Here is a 16,387-nt window from a genome sequence, read left to right on the forward strand (position 1 = left end):
AATCCAAGCTCAGATTATTTTTGTTTGCCTGCAAACACAAACTCATATATGGCACTGCACTGTATTGTTATAATCATACACAAATACATATTTGTTTTTGTGTGTTATAAGCAAAGCACACTTGCTCACTTACGTGTGTGTGAGCGGAGCATCAGGTGTGTAATTTTCCGGGCGCCCGTATGCTGCCCTGCGCCTCTGTGATGCTTCTGGCAATTAGTTTTCCGTGACAGAGCAATCAGCAGGGGTCTGCACAGTCAGAACCTACACTGAAGGTCACATCCCAGACTCCTCCGGGGGGAAGAGAGCACGATCAAAATGGCGGTCATGGATGAGCAGAGATAGAGATGTAGAGGAGGAGTCGCTGTACATCACAGGTGTGATGGAGGAGAACGTACACACAGCGGGACGGAGGCCAGAGTGTAGACACATGCCATTGGCTTCATCCCAAAACCCACCGAACCACCTCACTGTCTGCCGTCTACATAGTCAGCTGCCTTCTAAAGCTCAAAATAGCGTTGCATCAGTGTATAATGCATTACATCATGAACAAGATGAAGGATTATTAATGCATAAATCAATCACAGAATGCCGACAGTTTCTGACACGGTTTTCCATGTATTATGTTGTTATTATATCCTTGTTAGTGGGACAAATCATACAGTCTCATGATAATCACTCATAATAATTGAATCTTCTCCTTCTTGTCTGTGTCTCAAAAAAAAATCTCTACTGTAGTTTTACGGGGATGAAGTATTTTTGTAGGCCAACCCTGATGTTAGCATCAACTTGGTTCTCTCACCAAAAAGCCAATAGGATTTTTCTGTAGGCTTTTGAATTGTTACAATGAATTATCTGTGACCAACTAAAGTTGATGATTCTTATGTTTTGTTCATCAGGATAAATGAATGAATTTGGAAGCTTAAATAGATTTAAATCTAAAATTAGGCTATAAACAAGCTATATGTTTACACAACTTAAGCATCACCACTATTAATCTCCTGAAAAATATTTTAATCTTCATCTTTACTTAAAGTTTCAGTTTGAATAGTTTGTAAGAATGTGAGTATAAACACAATGAGGCTTTAAAAGCAGGTTAGTGAGTAGATTCTTATATAAGGTCTATTCAGTATTATTCAGCAGCTTTTTTGCTTGCTCAGGAGCAAATTACCCTTCTCCATCCCCAACTCCTCCTTTCACTACAGTCAGGACTTGGCTTTCTGATATTCCTTGTTGAATCAGACTCCTTTTATCTTAATGTTGTTACACTTAAATATCATTAAGAACATTGATGATACCTGCTTTGTTCTGTTCTGTTTGCCCTAAGGGGGGTATTCCTGCTCTCCCTGCGTGTGTGTGTGTGTGTGTGTGTGTGTCTGTGTGTGTCTGTGTCTGTGTCTGTCTGTCTCTATCTATCTGTCTGTCTGTCTGTCTGTCTGTGTTTGTGTGTGTGTGTGTCTGTCTGTCCGTCTATCCGTCTGTCTGTCTGTCCGTCCGCCCGTCCGTCTGTGTGTGTGTGTGTGCATGTTTATGTGGTTTATGAGGACACAAATTTGTATAATGACATGGGTATGACAGAGGTATTACAATATGAAGGTGGTTTATGAGGACACTGCCTATGTCCCTATAATTCAAAAGGCTTAAAAAACATACTAAATGGTGTTTTTTTTTGAAAATCTAAAAATGCACAAAGTCTCCTGTGAGGGCTAAGTTTAGGTGTAGGGTTGGTGTAGGGCAATAGCACACAGTTTGTTCAGTATAAAAACCATTACGCCTATGGAGAGTCCCTATAAACCACAAAAACCAACGTGTGTGTGTGTGTGACTGTCTGTTTGTCTGTCTGTCTGTCTGTCTATCCGTCCGTCTGTCTGTCTGTCTATCTATCTGCCTATCTGTCTGAATCAGGAGCTGCTCACATTCAGAGTAAATGACAGTGATTAGATGCATAACAGTAACAGATAAATACCAGGGCACAAGCGCAACCATTAGTCAAAGGCAAGACAAAATCAGAACACGATTCACGAACATCACAGTAATAAGACAAAACCACAGGTTTAAAGTTCTCCTTAATAAATAATACTAATCACATCAAAATGCTCTTAATGGTTTCAAATGCAGTACTATTTATTAATTAATATTTATTTATTAACAGTAATTATCAATCCTCAGCATTTCCAAAGCTGCAGTTGTATCTTCTCATAACAGTTATCTGAGCTTCTGTGTTAAAACCACAACCAGAGAAAGGATCATTACAACAGACTAGACCAGACACAATCTCAGCACACACAGGCCTAATGTGTGACCTCCGAATACAAGAAAACAAGCTGCATGTAATACAAACATAAAAAAAAAAATACACTGTTAACACTAGTTTATTTAATTTTGTCCACTGATGTCCAGCAGTCGACACACATGCATCATATGAGAATTATTAACTTTTATCTTTTATTTATATATATTATTAATTTAGTTTAATAACATTCTGTGGTGGAAACTTCCCAAGACAAATTTCATAGCTAGCTAGCATTTTTCCACATCTAAAATGTCATATCTAACGTGCTATTTATTGACATTGTTTTCTTGATGTAAACTAACATTTGAACAAATTGATTTTGGAAAAAATAGTTGGTTGTGGAAGGAATGAGACTGAAAATTGATCAATCATTTATCACAATAAACATTACAAAAATGTATTTCATATAAACTGCCATTGAAAAATTGGAAAAATAAACAAGGTTTCCAACAAAAAAAGAAAGAAGTTAGGAGAGTGAATCTGTTGTACCAGATGAAAAGTGCTGTTCTAAATTGAATTGAATTGGTACATTGTAAAACTGTCTTCCTCTTAATGACATACTGTTACATTGTAGTTTATTACCATTCTTGTTTTTAAGAGTTTGTTTTGTTTTTTCTTCTTCAGGCATGGTCTGTTAGATTTGCATGAGCTAGTGCAGCATATTTGTCTGTGATTTTGGCTGCTGAATAAATCCCACCAGAGCTTTTCACACACACATTACCTCTCCCACAGCTGTCAGTCATCCTGCAGACAGTCTGCCACCAACCCTAATTACTGTAGCATCACACAACATCGTAAATATTCACTAGAGATGTGTGAGATGTTACAACTCATAGTGTAAATTCATCATTTAAATTAATTTTTTCCATTTCAATGTTAGTGTAGTCACTCTGTTTTGGTTTTGTACAACAGCTTAGTGACTTTGGGATGCAGCTGAATACTTTACTGTTAAATAAACTTTGAAATGGCTTTTTATCATTCATACAAAGTGCAGACATGTTGATTTGTCCAACAGAGCGCAACAGTGACCACATTTTTCCAGCAGCCTTGTTCCTGGAAGTATTTCCCCCTTTGTTTTCTCCATATGCATGTCAAAAATTCTCCATTTAATATTTTTAAGCCTTGAACCACATTACAACATTTGAAAACCTGAATAAAAAGAGCCATATACAAGGCCGTGTGCTTTTAGGAAATGAACTACTCTCTGTAATATAAATCCATGAATGTACGGCTTTCATTTGTAAGATACAATATATTTGAAGCCTATTGTAAAATATTCAGAAATGTATGAATAGTTTGAGAGTGTAGCGCGACCAGGTCAATAATGCCATTCACAGTTTTTCATTGGAGTTTGCAGCTCTATTATCTGTTTATATAGTAAGAGCAACTTTCTGATTGATGGATCTCTCTTCAGGGATTATGGGTCGTGTCGTTTTTAATCCTTTTTTAGATGAAATCATACAACTTGAAGTACTATCACTTAACATTCTCAGAGATCATGGTAGATCGGTCTTGAAAGTTGTATACATTAGCGCTAATTCAATTTCCCTATAGAGAAAATTAATGGGATTTTTATATCCATAACCCTGCTGTTGTGCTCTAAAATCTTTCAGTTTCAGGAGTTACTTTGTCTGGTTTGACATGGTCTTTCCATCAATAATTCGTTCTTCTTTCCTGACAGATTTTCATATTTGAGAATAACATCTACTACAAAGCACAAGTGAACAGCCCATCAATCCGTCTGGTGTCCACAGGCAGTCTGGGGGTCGTATTTAATGGACTTGCTGACTGGCTCTATGAAGGTAAAACCCATAAGCATGAATAATAAAAACCCCAGAGGGTTGTGTGCATGTAATAAAAGAGCAGAAGTGATTGTGAGTGTCTGATGTGTTTAGGCTGGGTGGAGATTCTGTGTATTTGTATACAGTGTCTCATCCATCTCTCTGACTCAGCACATTTCTTCTCAAGTTATATGAATATATTACTTTTTAATTTTATTTAAATGACATTGCTAGGTTATACATCTCTGCTTATTAGTTTAGATTTGGCAGATGTTGCAAGATAAAGTTATAATTTGGACAAATACATATAAATAGCAAGAAAAAATTGTATTTTTAACCTTCCTGATGAAACAGATTTAACAGATATTTTAATATGTTCTACAAGACAAAATAACTACATTTTCACAAGTCAAAGTTTGTTTGCTTATTTTAATTCGATTACTTTGCTAAATTATTTTATCTTAATAATAATAATAATAGCAATTAATATCAGTATTTTTACTGTTACTGTACTGTTTTTTGTTTAAAGCTAAACGACTTTTGATAAGTTTTGATGTAAAAGTGAAGGTAATCTGGTTCGTTTCAAGATGTTTCTGTCTTCTGAACCTGTTCTTGTACAAAACCTAGTTGGGTCACATTTTATTTTAAGGTCCAATTATCACTATTAACTAGGCTACTGTTTTTGCCAAAATAAAGTAGTTGTTAAATTTAGGTCTGGGGTGGATTAAGGGATCTAAAATATGGTTATGCAGAATAAGGCATCGATATGTGCTTTATAAGTACTTATACACAGCCAATATGCCAGCTAGTGCATGCTAGTTAACAGTGAGATTTGGTCCCTAAAATAAGTGCTACCCATAATTGCAAGGAAGAATACTTACTGTAAATGCAGTTATGTATCACATTTGTCTCTATTCATGCTTGTCACTAAGGACCTTTTCTGGAAAAATATGACTGGGATTTAGATTAAAGCATTAATGCTGGTGTCTCTCTGAACCTGTTCAAGGTCACACCGAGTTCATTTCACAGCAGTAAATGCACCAAACTCTTTCAGTACCTTACTCTGGCAGATGCAAATATGTGACATTCAACCGTCGTAAATTCAAACCATGTTTTCATTTCATCATAAGCATATAAATGCTAAACATATTAAACTGAAAAATTACAATTATTATTAGACCTGTTAGTGTATGAACAGCATTGGGATGTGAGCTCAAGATTAAACCTTTTTATAATCCATCGTGCAATAGTGTGATTTAAGACAGCATTTAAGTATAATCTCTCACAAGCTCGGGATTTTAATACTCATGATGATTAATGTAGCATCTCATCCTAAAATACTATGTTTGCCTTAGGACTATGTTCATTTAGACTTGTGTTTGTTCTTTCTCTATTAGCTATATCAAGTGTTTGCTTACACTCAAATTCACACACACAGATTTCCCTGGCTTTATGCGGTCTGCAGTGTGGGAATACTGCATGATGGAAAAAACAGAAAGCTTTTTAGAGTAATTTTCAAGATATTTTATCCATCTGGTAGTTAATTGTGGAAGAGTGAAATGCTGCTGGTTAAAGTGCATTAAAGTGACCTTGGTGACATCATCTGAAAAGGAAAGGCATTTTATTGGCAGAGCGAGTTATTACATTTTGATGAAATTTTACAACATTTTTTTTTTAATCACTCTCTGAATCACTTGCACCATAAGACCAGCAACATGTATTAAGAAAGTAAATAGGGTCAAAGTGGCTTTCAGTTTTCAGCACGTGTGTGTGATGTGCTGTACTTATGAGCAGAAGTAAAGCAGGTTTATCATGTCACATCTCTTCATCAGGGTGTCGCTGAGCTTTGCTTCTGCCAGTAAAATCCATCTAGCAGTTTGAAACTCCTCTGCATCTGTATTAAATCTCCACTAGTTTTTAAGTTTATGTGCTTTGCAGTAATGTGCACACACTTGAAATATGCACTCTTTTATTATTGAAATGTAGGAATCTGTTTACTAAGATAATATTTTGTCATTGCTCCACTACAATTAGTGAGGAAAAGAAAAAAACAGACCGAAATCCTATAAACTTTTAAAATTATGAGCCATTATTATGGTGTTCAATCATTAAATGTTTATATAAAGTAGGGCTTGCACAACTAATCGTTTTACTACATAGTCGAGTCAAATGTGCCTTATGTAAATAATAGTTTGCATTACCCTAGTACTGCTAATTTACACATAAAGAAAAAAGGCAGTGGCTGTTTAGCGATAGATGCTATTTACACTATGTTAAAATAAGATTTTCTGCTATTCATATACTACTTATTGCAAATAGTGGCAATTATCTGCACCTCAGTATTGTAGTACATTATAAAACAGTACGCAATAATAGCATATTGAGTGTAAATTATAGTTTTAATTCGAATATTTAAATGGATGGCATCTTATTGGGACAATAAAGCCCTCCCTACACCTACCCGATACTCTTATTTTCAACGTTTTGATTAATTCCTTCATTTTTATTGAAAATAAATGCCTTTCTGATGCGATATGAGATTTGAAAAGGGAAAAAAAAAGTTTGGCAAAAAGCAAGTTCGAACTCGGGTCGATCGCGTCAAAAAGCACGCTCCTTACCATCTACATCACTGAAACAAAGTGTTTTTTTCTCTGTCTTGACCATCCCTATCACATGTTGGTGGGCGGAGGTAGTGTAAATAGCCTTTGCCATCAAGGCAGGCTATTTGCACTTAGTGTAAATAGACACTCCGAAAAAGGCAACATCATGAAAAAAGTATCACAAAACAAGTAATATGCTGATAATAATAATAATAAAAAAATTTGATTAGCAAATCAGCATATTAGAATGATGGAGTATGATGCTGAAAATTCAGCTTTGATCACAGGAATAAATTATATTCTAATATATATTGAAATAATAATAAAAAAAACATTTGATTCAAATTATAATAATATTTAAAACTTTTACAGATTTGATTATATTTTTGATCATATAAATGCAGCCTTGTTGAGCAGAAGAGACTTTTATATCTCAGATTTTTCCAGTCAGGCAAGCCAATACTATACTCTTGATTCATTCATCTTTGTGTAATTTTGATCAGTTTTTCTCCTGATGTTTCTCATCTGGGCTCTGGATGCTCTTTATTTGATGACCACATCTATTTTTGAGTCGTGTCAAACATGCTGTTAATGGTGTAAAATCTCTGCTCCTCTGCCGCATTCACATATGATCCGTCTCTAACTCCCTCAGGATGAGTGTGATTCCTCCAGAAACACACACAACCCTTTACTTGAATCAACCTTTGATTACCTCCTTCATCTGTGGCTTTAGTTGTAAGGAGAATTGTATGCTGGTAATTGGTTTGGTCAGACTGAGTCACATGCTCTTACAACGTCCGTTTAATCTCTGCTGTGTAAAGACTTCTACTGCCACCCTGTGCTCTCACATTTCATGACAGATAGCATTTAATCAGAACAGAGTAAGCATTGGCTCATGAAGGGAACATTTTTTATTTTGTAATTCGTGTAACATGAAAGAAGATATTTTGAAGAATGTTTAAGCTGCTTCTTTCCATTAAACAAAAGTGGATGGTGATATGAAACTGAGTAAAATAAACCATTTTATTGTGTTTTCATGCTGTTTATCAACTTTTGTTGTATGGAAAACTGTGTTGGTATTGTTAAGTAAAAACTATTACAAATAGCTTTTGTACTGAAAAAAAAAATTAATTAAATATAAATATAACTAAAATAATATTAGATGAAGCGCTGAAATGTACTAAACTAAAAAACTGAAATAAATCTGAATAGAAATATTTAAAGCACATTACAGAGCTACGAAAACTTTAGCTAAACTAAAATTAATAAATAAAAGCAAATAAATACCATAAAAGTATATAAATATTACTAGAATGAAATATTAAAATGACAAATGCACATTACAGAGCTACTAAAACTTAAACTATAATGAAAATAAAACAGAAAATACTATAAAGTATGTACATTTTTGTAACATAAAGAACTTAAATTGACAATTATAATTATAGCAATTGACATTATAGTTACTAAAACTTAAGCGAAATGAAAATAAAAAAGAAAATATAAAATAAAAACAAATAAATAAAAGTATTTAAATGTTACTAAAATAGCACTGACAGAAGTTCTCAGTTCTATACAAAGTTCTAAACAAAGTTCTAAGTTCTCATTTGGTGTTTCACAGAAAAGCATTTGGGTTTGTATTGACATTAAATTGAAAAAAAAAGACTATTTTAATTATTGGGTGAACTATTCCTTTAAGAATTTGGAGCCATGGTGCAGTGGTTAATGTCCCAGGTGCTCATGTTGGTGATGAAGGTTTGAACAGAACATCAGGGATTATATTTATGAATGAATTTCTGTTTAAATCATCAAGCAGATTGTTGCTTTTAATGTCACAATTTGCATAGTAATTTATGCATATGTATTGAATAAGCCCTATTCTTGTGCCAAAAAGTAAATAAATAAATAAACAAGCAAAAAATAAAACAATCCCTGTCAGTGTTGTTCTTGTCTAGGTTACGTAATGTCTTAATGAGCTCTAGAGGTCCAGTTTGCAGTGTTACAGACAGTCATATTTTACATTCCCTCGTGCGACGCCGCTCTGTTCCTCCTCCAGCTCTCGGCGTCAGCTGTATGGAGTGATGCATGAGACTCCCGAGGCAGCAGCCTACAGGCAAATGGATGCGATAAATCACACGCACTGTTTTTGCACATGTTGCACATGTGTCCGCTGTCTCTGTCTGCTTTTGCTTGAAAGCATATTTAATCCTTTAACACGTATTAGGATCTGACAGAGATGCGGTCACCACGGAACAAAGCTTTACAGGACATGCGTCACTTGTTTGTGTGCAGTGTAGACTTTCTTTAGTATAAAGCTTGAGTTTTGTGTTTAATTCACTCGTGTTTCATTTGTTTGTGTTTACAGAGGAGATCTTCCAGAGTCACATCGCTCACTGGTGGTCACCAGATGGTCTCAGACTGGCGTATGCCACCATCAATGACACTCTGGTGCCCAAGATGGAGATACCCATGTTCACAAACGCGCTGTATCCCAGCGGACAGGAGTACCGCTACCCTAAAGTAAATCTCTGCAGCTTCTTTTTATGATCAAACCAAGGCTTGGTTGTGTATGTGCCTCAATGTCAGTATCTTCCAGTGTCACTGTAACCTTGAAATGGGATCTGATGGTTACTGTTGTCTAGAGTGACATTTAAAGGGACAGTGCGCCCAAAAATGAGAAATCTTTCATCATGTTTTTCCAAACTATAAGACTTTGGTTTATCTTCAGAATACAAAAGAAGCTATTTGTTATATCCTCTCATTGTTTTAGTTCATCCATTGAAAGTTAACCAAAATTTTCAAGCTTGAAAAAGTGAATAAAGACATTTTAAAAGTAATCCATGTGAATCAAGTGGTTTAGTCAGCATTCTGAAGAGACCTGATTGCATTATATGATGAACGCATTTAATTTAGTCTTTTATGGTGTTATTCGCATATATAGAACACATCAAATATGGTCAACAAAAGCTCTTTCATGCTTGCTTGATGCTCAAGAACAAACCTCATTGCTCCTCAAGCATGCACACAATGCCTCAATGGATGGATAAAAAAATTATGAGAGAATATTAAAAATATTCATTTTGACAATGAATGAAAGACTTCTTTGTTGGAACGACATGAGGGTGAGTAAATGATGACAGATTTTTCATTTGTGTGTGAACTATCCCTTTAAGCACTGTAGTGACATAACTAAATCAGGTTTTATAAGTGAAGTGAAGTGACATACTGCCAAGTATGGTGACCCATACTCGGAATTCGTGCTTTGCATTTAACCCATCCAACGTGCACACACACAGCAGTGAACACACACACACACACACACACACACACACACACCGTGAACACACACCCGGAGCAGTGGGCAGCCATTTATGCTGCGGCGCCCGGGGAGCAGTTGGGGGTTCGGTGCCTTGCTCAAGGGCACCTCAGTCGTGGTATTGAGGGTGGAGAGAGCGCTGGACATTCACTCCCCCCACCTACAATCCCTGCCGGCCCGAGACTCAAACCCACAACCTTTGGATTACGAGTCCGACTCTCTAACCATTAGGCCACAACTTCCCTTATAATAGTTATGGCAAGCTATAACTATCCATCTGCTTGTTTATTCTTTTATGCAACATACCTAATTTACATTTATTCAGTTGCCAGACAGATTTTTTTCCAAAAGCAGCTTACAGTGCACTCAAAGTATAGCCTACATTGTGAATTGAACCCATGACCTTTGAAGATGCTTTACCAGTTGAACTTTAATGGAACAGATGAAAATTGTTTGCACACAATATATTTTGTGGTGTTTGTCACAAATGATTCTAGAATCATGCAGTTTGAAGGTATAGTTCACCCCAAAATGAACATTTTGTCATCATCTACTCACCCTCAAGCTGTTCCAAACCTGTCTGAGTTTGTTTCTTCTGTTGAGCACAAATGAAGATATTTTGAAGAATGCTGGTAACCAAACAGTTGACAGCAACCCATTGACTTCCATAGTATTTTTTTTCCATATAATGGAAGTCAATGGCTACCTGCAACTGTAATGTTTTCCAACATTCTTTAAAATATCTTCATTTGTGCTCAACAGAAAAAAAGAAACTCATTTTCATTTTTTAGTGAAATACCCCTTTAAGGGTCCCGTGATGAGATCTCTGTTGTCTCTGTAGGCTGGGGAAGAGAACCCTGATATCTATTTGTCAGTGGTGAGTCTGAACGGCCCTTTACACACAGTGAGGATGAGGAAACCAGAAGACCCCAGAATCAGGTGAAGATCTGCCAGTGACCACACAACAGCATGCTTTATCATGCTTTTCTGTTCCAATGGGGAGTTTACAGTGACCCCAAAACGTATTTGGACCTTTAAAATGTCAAACCAAGTGGCATCTAAAAAAATTATAGTAAAACCTTTAAAAAACTAACTTCACTTTTCTATTATTTTTTTGGGCTGACTTTTGACAACCAAATTTTGTTTTGCTTTCATTTTGACAATATACACTACCATTCAAATGTTTGGGGTCAGTAACGTTATATTAATGTTTTTGAAAGTCTGCATTTATTTGGTAAAAATACATTAAAAATAGTTGTTTTATTTTATGGTTGTTATTTATTCCTGTGATGCGAAGCTGTATTTTCAGCATCATTACTCCAGTCTTCAGTGTCACATGATCCTTCAGAAATCATTCTAATATACTGATTTGTTGGTCAGGAAACATTTGTTATAATTATCAATATTGAAAACAGTTATGCTGCTTAATATTTTTATGGAAACCATGATAGATTTTTCCAGGATTCATTGATGAAAAAGAGATCAAAAGAACAGCATTTATTTGAAACCGTAACATTATAAATGTCTTTGATCAATTTAATGTGTTAATTAAAATTTATTTATTACTTAAAAAAAAAAGCTTACCCCAAATTTTTGAATGATATTGTATCTCTTTAACAAACTCTGTAAACAGGTCAGACTAATGGACTGCATTACTCGACAGAAGAATGGCTTAAATGGCTTTAAGAAAAGCTTTTTAAAGGATTTTTGAATTAAGCTAATGATCTGAATCCATTTTGCCCAAACACATTTACCCACAAAAAATGTACACAGACTCTATTTGACACAGTTTGAAGTGCTATTTTAACCAGCTTCCCTCTTTTGTAGGAAAGATTACTACATCACCATGGTGAAGTGGGCAACCAGCACCAAACTAGCTGTAAACTGGCTGAACCGAGCGCAGAACAACTCTATCCTGACCCTGTGTGAGGCCACCACAGGCATCTGCACAAAGGTACACCAGCACACACTTAATTATCACTATTGTCCATGTTTTATAATAATGCTAAATGACACAAATGAAAGTGTGAGATTTACGTGACCTTTAATTTTCCAGAAAAGGCTGCAAGGGTGACAGCGCCTATTGTTGCATCCAAATGTATTAAAATGCATGTCAGTTCAATGAAAGAAAAGATTAGTCAGTGCTTCGGCTGTATATAAAGGACTTTGTCGAACAATAGGAGACATACAGAGAAAAAACAATAATCTGTCGGTGTGTTTTCAGAAACATGAAGATGAGAGTGACAGCTGGCTTCACAGACAGGTGAGTCACGCATCACGAGTGTGGGATGTGTGTGTAAGAGTGCTGCTCGAATGTTCGTGAATCTCTCTGCAGAACGAACCCCCGCTGTTCTCCAGAGACGGATACAGGTTCTTCTTCACCCGAGCTGTTCCACAGGGCGGCCGAGGGAAGTTCTTCCATATATCCATGTCCACTTCCCAGGTGAGCTGTCACTGAGAAACTACACGCTACTTATGAAGGTTTAAAGTATAGTTCACCCAAAAATGAAAATTTGCTGTTAATTTACTGTTAATTTACTCGCCCTCAGGCCATCTAAGATGTAGGTGACTTTTTTTTCTTCAGTAGGACTGTAAAGTAAATTTTTAGCTGAAACTGTGGTCCTTGATGATTCATATAATCAATGGCTGCCGGCACTTGAGAGTCTAAAAAAGCATATCAAGGAATGTAAAATTAATACCTGTGGTTCCTGGCAATATATTGAGTTCTTACATGATCGGTCTGTGCAAGAAACTGAACATTATTTACAACATTATTGTCTGTAATCCATGGATGAACCAGTTCATCAAAAAGAATCGGTTCAAAAGAATGATTCATTCGTGAACCAGACATCACTCTGAACTGTTTGCCTGAAGCTATGATTACATAGGTAGTAATGTTGTAAATAATGTTCAGTTTCTTGCACAGGCCGATTGTTTCGCTTCATAAGACCTCAATATCAGGAGCCACAGGTGTCAATTTTGTCTTGCCTGATGTGCTTTTTCTGATGCGGAAAGTGCCGGTAGCCATTTACTTGCATTTTATGAATCACCAAGGACCATGTTTTCAGCGGTTTAAAAATCTTCTACTGAAGAAAAAAGTGACCTACATCTTGGATGGCCTGAGAGTAAATGAACTGCAAATTTTAAATTTTGGCTGAACTATCCCTTTAACAGCATGCTGAAGGTAAGAAGAAGTGACTTCCTGTTGTTGTTTTTTTAGCCCAACAGCAGCACAGACACGCTACAGTCGCTAACGTCAGGAGACTGGGACGTGACGGAGATATTAGCCTACAATGAGGACACCAAACTTGTGTAAGCTTGTGTGATCGGCAGCATTCGAAAGATAGTTCACACACTGCTTTTGTAACATATTAAAATGGTTATCTGTAATAAAAATGTCTTTGCAGATACTTTCTGAGTACAGAAGACGATGCAAGACGGCGCCACCTCTACAGGTATGACAGATGATGTGACACACACACACTGATGTAATTGGGAAGCATTGCACTGATGACGTGTTGTTTCTTTAGTGCCAACACAACAGGATCCTTCAACCGCCGCTGTCTTTCCTGTAATTTAAGCTGTGGATACGTCAGTGGATCATTCAGTCCAGATGCTAACTACTTCCTTCTCAACTGCAAAGGTTTAATGCTTTTTCTATGCAAAACATCTGTAAATATTTTTTTAACAGATTTTTTTTTTAATTCAAAAGTATTTTTTACTAGAATAATTTATTTTACCCATAGGGCTTTATAAAAGTCTTTGTTGAAGAGTTCCAAGCTATGAACCAAACCAACTAGCTATAGGTGAATCAAAGCACTGCAAACATGGATTTGAAGCAAATAAATATTTGAAAATCTGATAAAAATACAAGATTAAGTACCTAACGGCTTTGAAGAAAAGAATGAATCATGAATAAATCCCATGAATCATTTCAAATGACAAAATCAAATTAAAAATGATGTTTGCAAGCATAGTGAGATTCTATTATGTCATTTAGTTTCCCTACAAATAAAATTAATGTGAATTTTACTTTTTGTTGCACTGACCACAGTTGGGTTCCGGAGGCAAAAACTCCATTCATTTTCTCTATAGGGAAATTCATGTTTGCAATAACTGATAAACCTTTAAAGGTGCTGTACACTGTAAAAAAAAACAAAAAAAAACAGCCAATTTTTAAGTTGGCTCAACTTTTTATTCTACAGTTTATGTAGGATTGAATTAGGTATTGCAGTCCAAAATACTGGAGAGGGTTTTTTTCACCCGGCCCCTTCTCCTCAGACTTGACACACACGCAGGTTGCCAGATTGACAACACCTACAGAAATGAACGGCGAGTGCACCTTCCTTGGCAGCTTCCATGACTGATATGAAATATGCAGTGTTTTCCACCAACTGGCAACCCGGGGTGCCGAAATACAATTGGGTAAACTGGCAGTGGGCGGGTTACACAGACCAAAACAGAGACAGACATTCCGACACAGAATGCAGGAGAATTGTAGCATTGTTTTTCAGATAAACAAGTATGTTAAATTATCATGTTTCTTACATATCTGCAAACATATTATGGTATTTTTATGCTTTAGTAGAGTCAAAAACTTACATACAGCCCCTTTAAAGACAGACATGTTGTGAGCTCCAGGGTTGTTAATCGAGTGTATGTGCTTCTGTTGAACCCATCTGTTTGCATTAATTCAGCTTATTTTTTAAATGAATCATGTTTAGTAGTGAAAAACTATATTATCCATGATGCTGTGCAGAAAATTCCACCAATTAGAGAGTCACAGTGAGCAAAGCTCCGCCCACTTAAGCACCGCAAATTAATCACATCTCCCTACGCTCTCAAAATATTGAAATATTTGTATGTATATTAATATTTTGCAATGAACTTAAAATATATTGTTTCTAAACAAGCTAATACTTTTATATGTTGCCATTTTTTATTTGATTATGTCATTTGCAATGGTTCATGGGATTATAGTTCTTTCCCTCATCAAACTCATTAAGTACACAGTGTTGTAACTTGGTCTGTCCGATTTCCATTTACTTATAGTAAATGTTACGTTGAGTTTCTGCTCATAAGTGGCTGGTTTGGTTCATGGCCTATAACACTTTTTTTAAATCCCTTTGAGAAAAATTAAAGAGAAAAAAATACTTAAGGAACCAACAACGCTGAAAAAGTGGACGGGTACTAATGCACTCTATTACATGCTTTCTCTAGAATAATTGATACTGATTGGTCAGTTGCTGCATTTTGATGTTATATAACTAACTGTTGTCATAAGAAAACAACATTCTACATTGCTATATTGCTAGCTTCATAGCTAATAGCCTTTCATACATAATAGAATAGTCCATATTTTATCTTATTGAAATGGATCATTCCACAATAATAGGCAATACGCTATAACCTTAATAGGCAATAAAAGGTCAGTGTTTCAATCATTTTCATTTTTTATTTCTAATTTGATCTTCTCTTGACGTAACCGCTCACTGCCGAGTGTTTGGCTCAGTGACTCTGGCTGATCTGAGTGTGTTAGTCATGGCATCATTACCCTGCTGTGTGTTTTATCAACAATAAAGGGTGGTTGCCATGGTCAGTGATCAGTTTAGCAGGGTCTGTTGAGCACAAGGAAAGGTCAGTGTTTGTTATTAATTAGATGAAGTCAGAGCAGAGTCTTATGCTCCCTGCAGCATGATGCTTCTCCAGACCTCAGCACAGAAAGAGCAGTTCTTGTCAGTTCTTGTGTAGTTGATGCATCCCACCTGTTGTGTGGATCAAACCAAGCATTGATAGCAAAGGTCAGTTTTAGGTGCTATATAATTATTCCATGTTTAATGATACAAAAGGGGGGTTGAGTGCATTGATGAATTCCTAAAAGCAGCTTTGAAAACGGCTCATCTCATCAGTAATTAGAGTCAGAACAATTTGTTAGAATATAATTTCCAGTACTTTAATTCGGCAAGGATGCATTAAATTGATTAAAAGTGACAGTAAAGATCTTTTTTTTCTCATCGAACAATAAAAAAGTATCATGGCTTCCTCAAAAATATGAAGCAGCACAACTATTTTTAAAGGGGTCCTATTATGCTCTCTTGATTTTGTTTTGGGGTTGTACTAGAACATGCTCTCATGCTTGGTGGTTGAAAATCGCATTATTTTTCACATAATTTACATTATTACAATACCTTTCTCCCCAGCCTGGCACAAACAACTCGATTTGTTTCAGGTTTGATGAAGGCCCGCCTTCCGAAAAACGAAATGTGTTGTGATTGGTTAGCTGTCCCAGTGTGTTGTGATTGGCGAACAGCTTAGACGGTGTTTCAGTATTGCCCCGCCCCTTGCCAAAAGGTTTCCCCACCCCCCAACCATTCAGATTTCAGTAGGCGGGATTTATTTT

General features: G+C 36.1%; 1 protein-coding gene across 1 annotated transcript in view; it reads left to right on the forward strand.

The window, feature by feature from the left end:
• Positions 1 to 16,387, forward strand: part of LOC306881921 (A-type potassium channel modulatory protein DPP6-like) — a 29,830-nt gene that overhangs the window by 3,241 nt on the left and 10,202 nt on the right. Inside the window, exons 5-13 of the mRNA XM_079436284.1 lie at positions 3,972 to 4,092; positions 9,037 to 9,191; positions 10,829 to 10,926; positions 11,815 to 11,941; positions 12,212 to 12,250; positions 12,323 to 12,430; positions 13,208 to 13,299; positions 13,395 to 13,442; positions 13,518 to 13,630. Coding sequence (XP_079292410.1) covers positions 3,972 to 4,092; positions 9,037 to 9,191; positions 10,829 to 10,926; positions 11,815 to 11,941; positions 12,212 to 12,250; positions 12,323 to 12,430; positions 13,208 to 13,299; positions 13,395 to 13,442; positions 13,518 to 13,630 — 901 coding nt within the window. The remainder of the gene's footprint in view (positions 1 to 3,971; positions 4,093 to 9,036; positions 9,192 to 10,828; positions 10,927 to 11,814; positions 11,942 to 12,211; positions 12,251 to 12,322; positions 12,431 to 13,207; positions 13,300 to 13,394; positions 13,443 to 13,517; positions 13,631 to 16,387) is intronic.

This window comes from Barbus barbus (assembly GCF_936440315.1).
Source record: "Barbus barbus genome assembly, chromosome: 15".
Classification (NCBI taxonomy): Eukaryota; Metazoa; Chordata; class Actinopteri; order Cypriniformes; family Cyprinidae; genus Barbus; species Barbus barbus.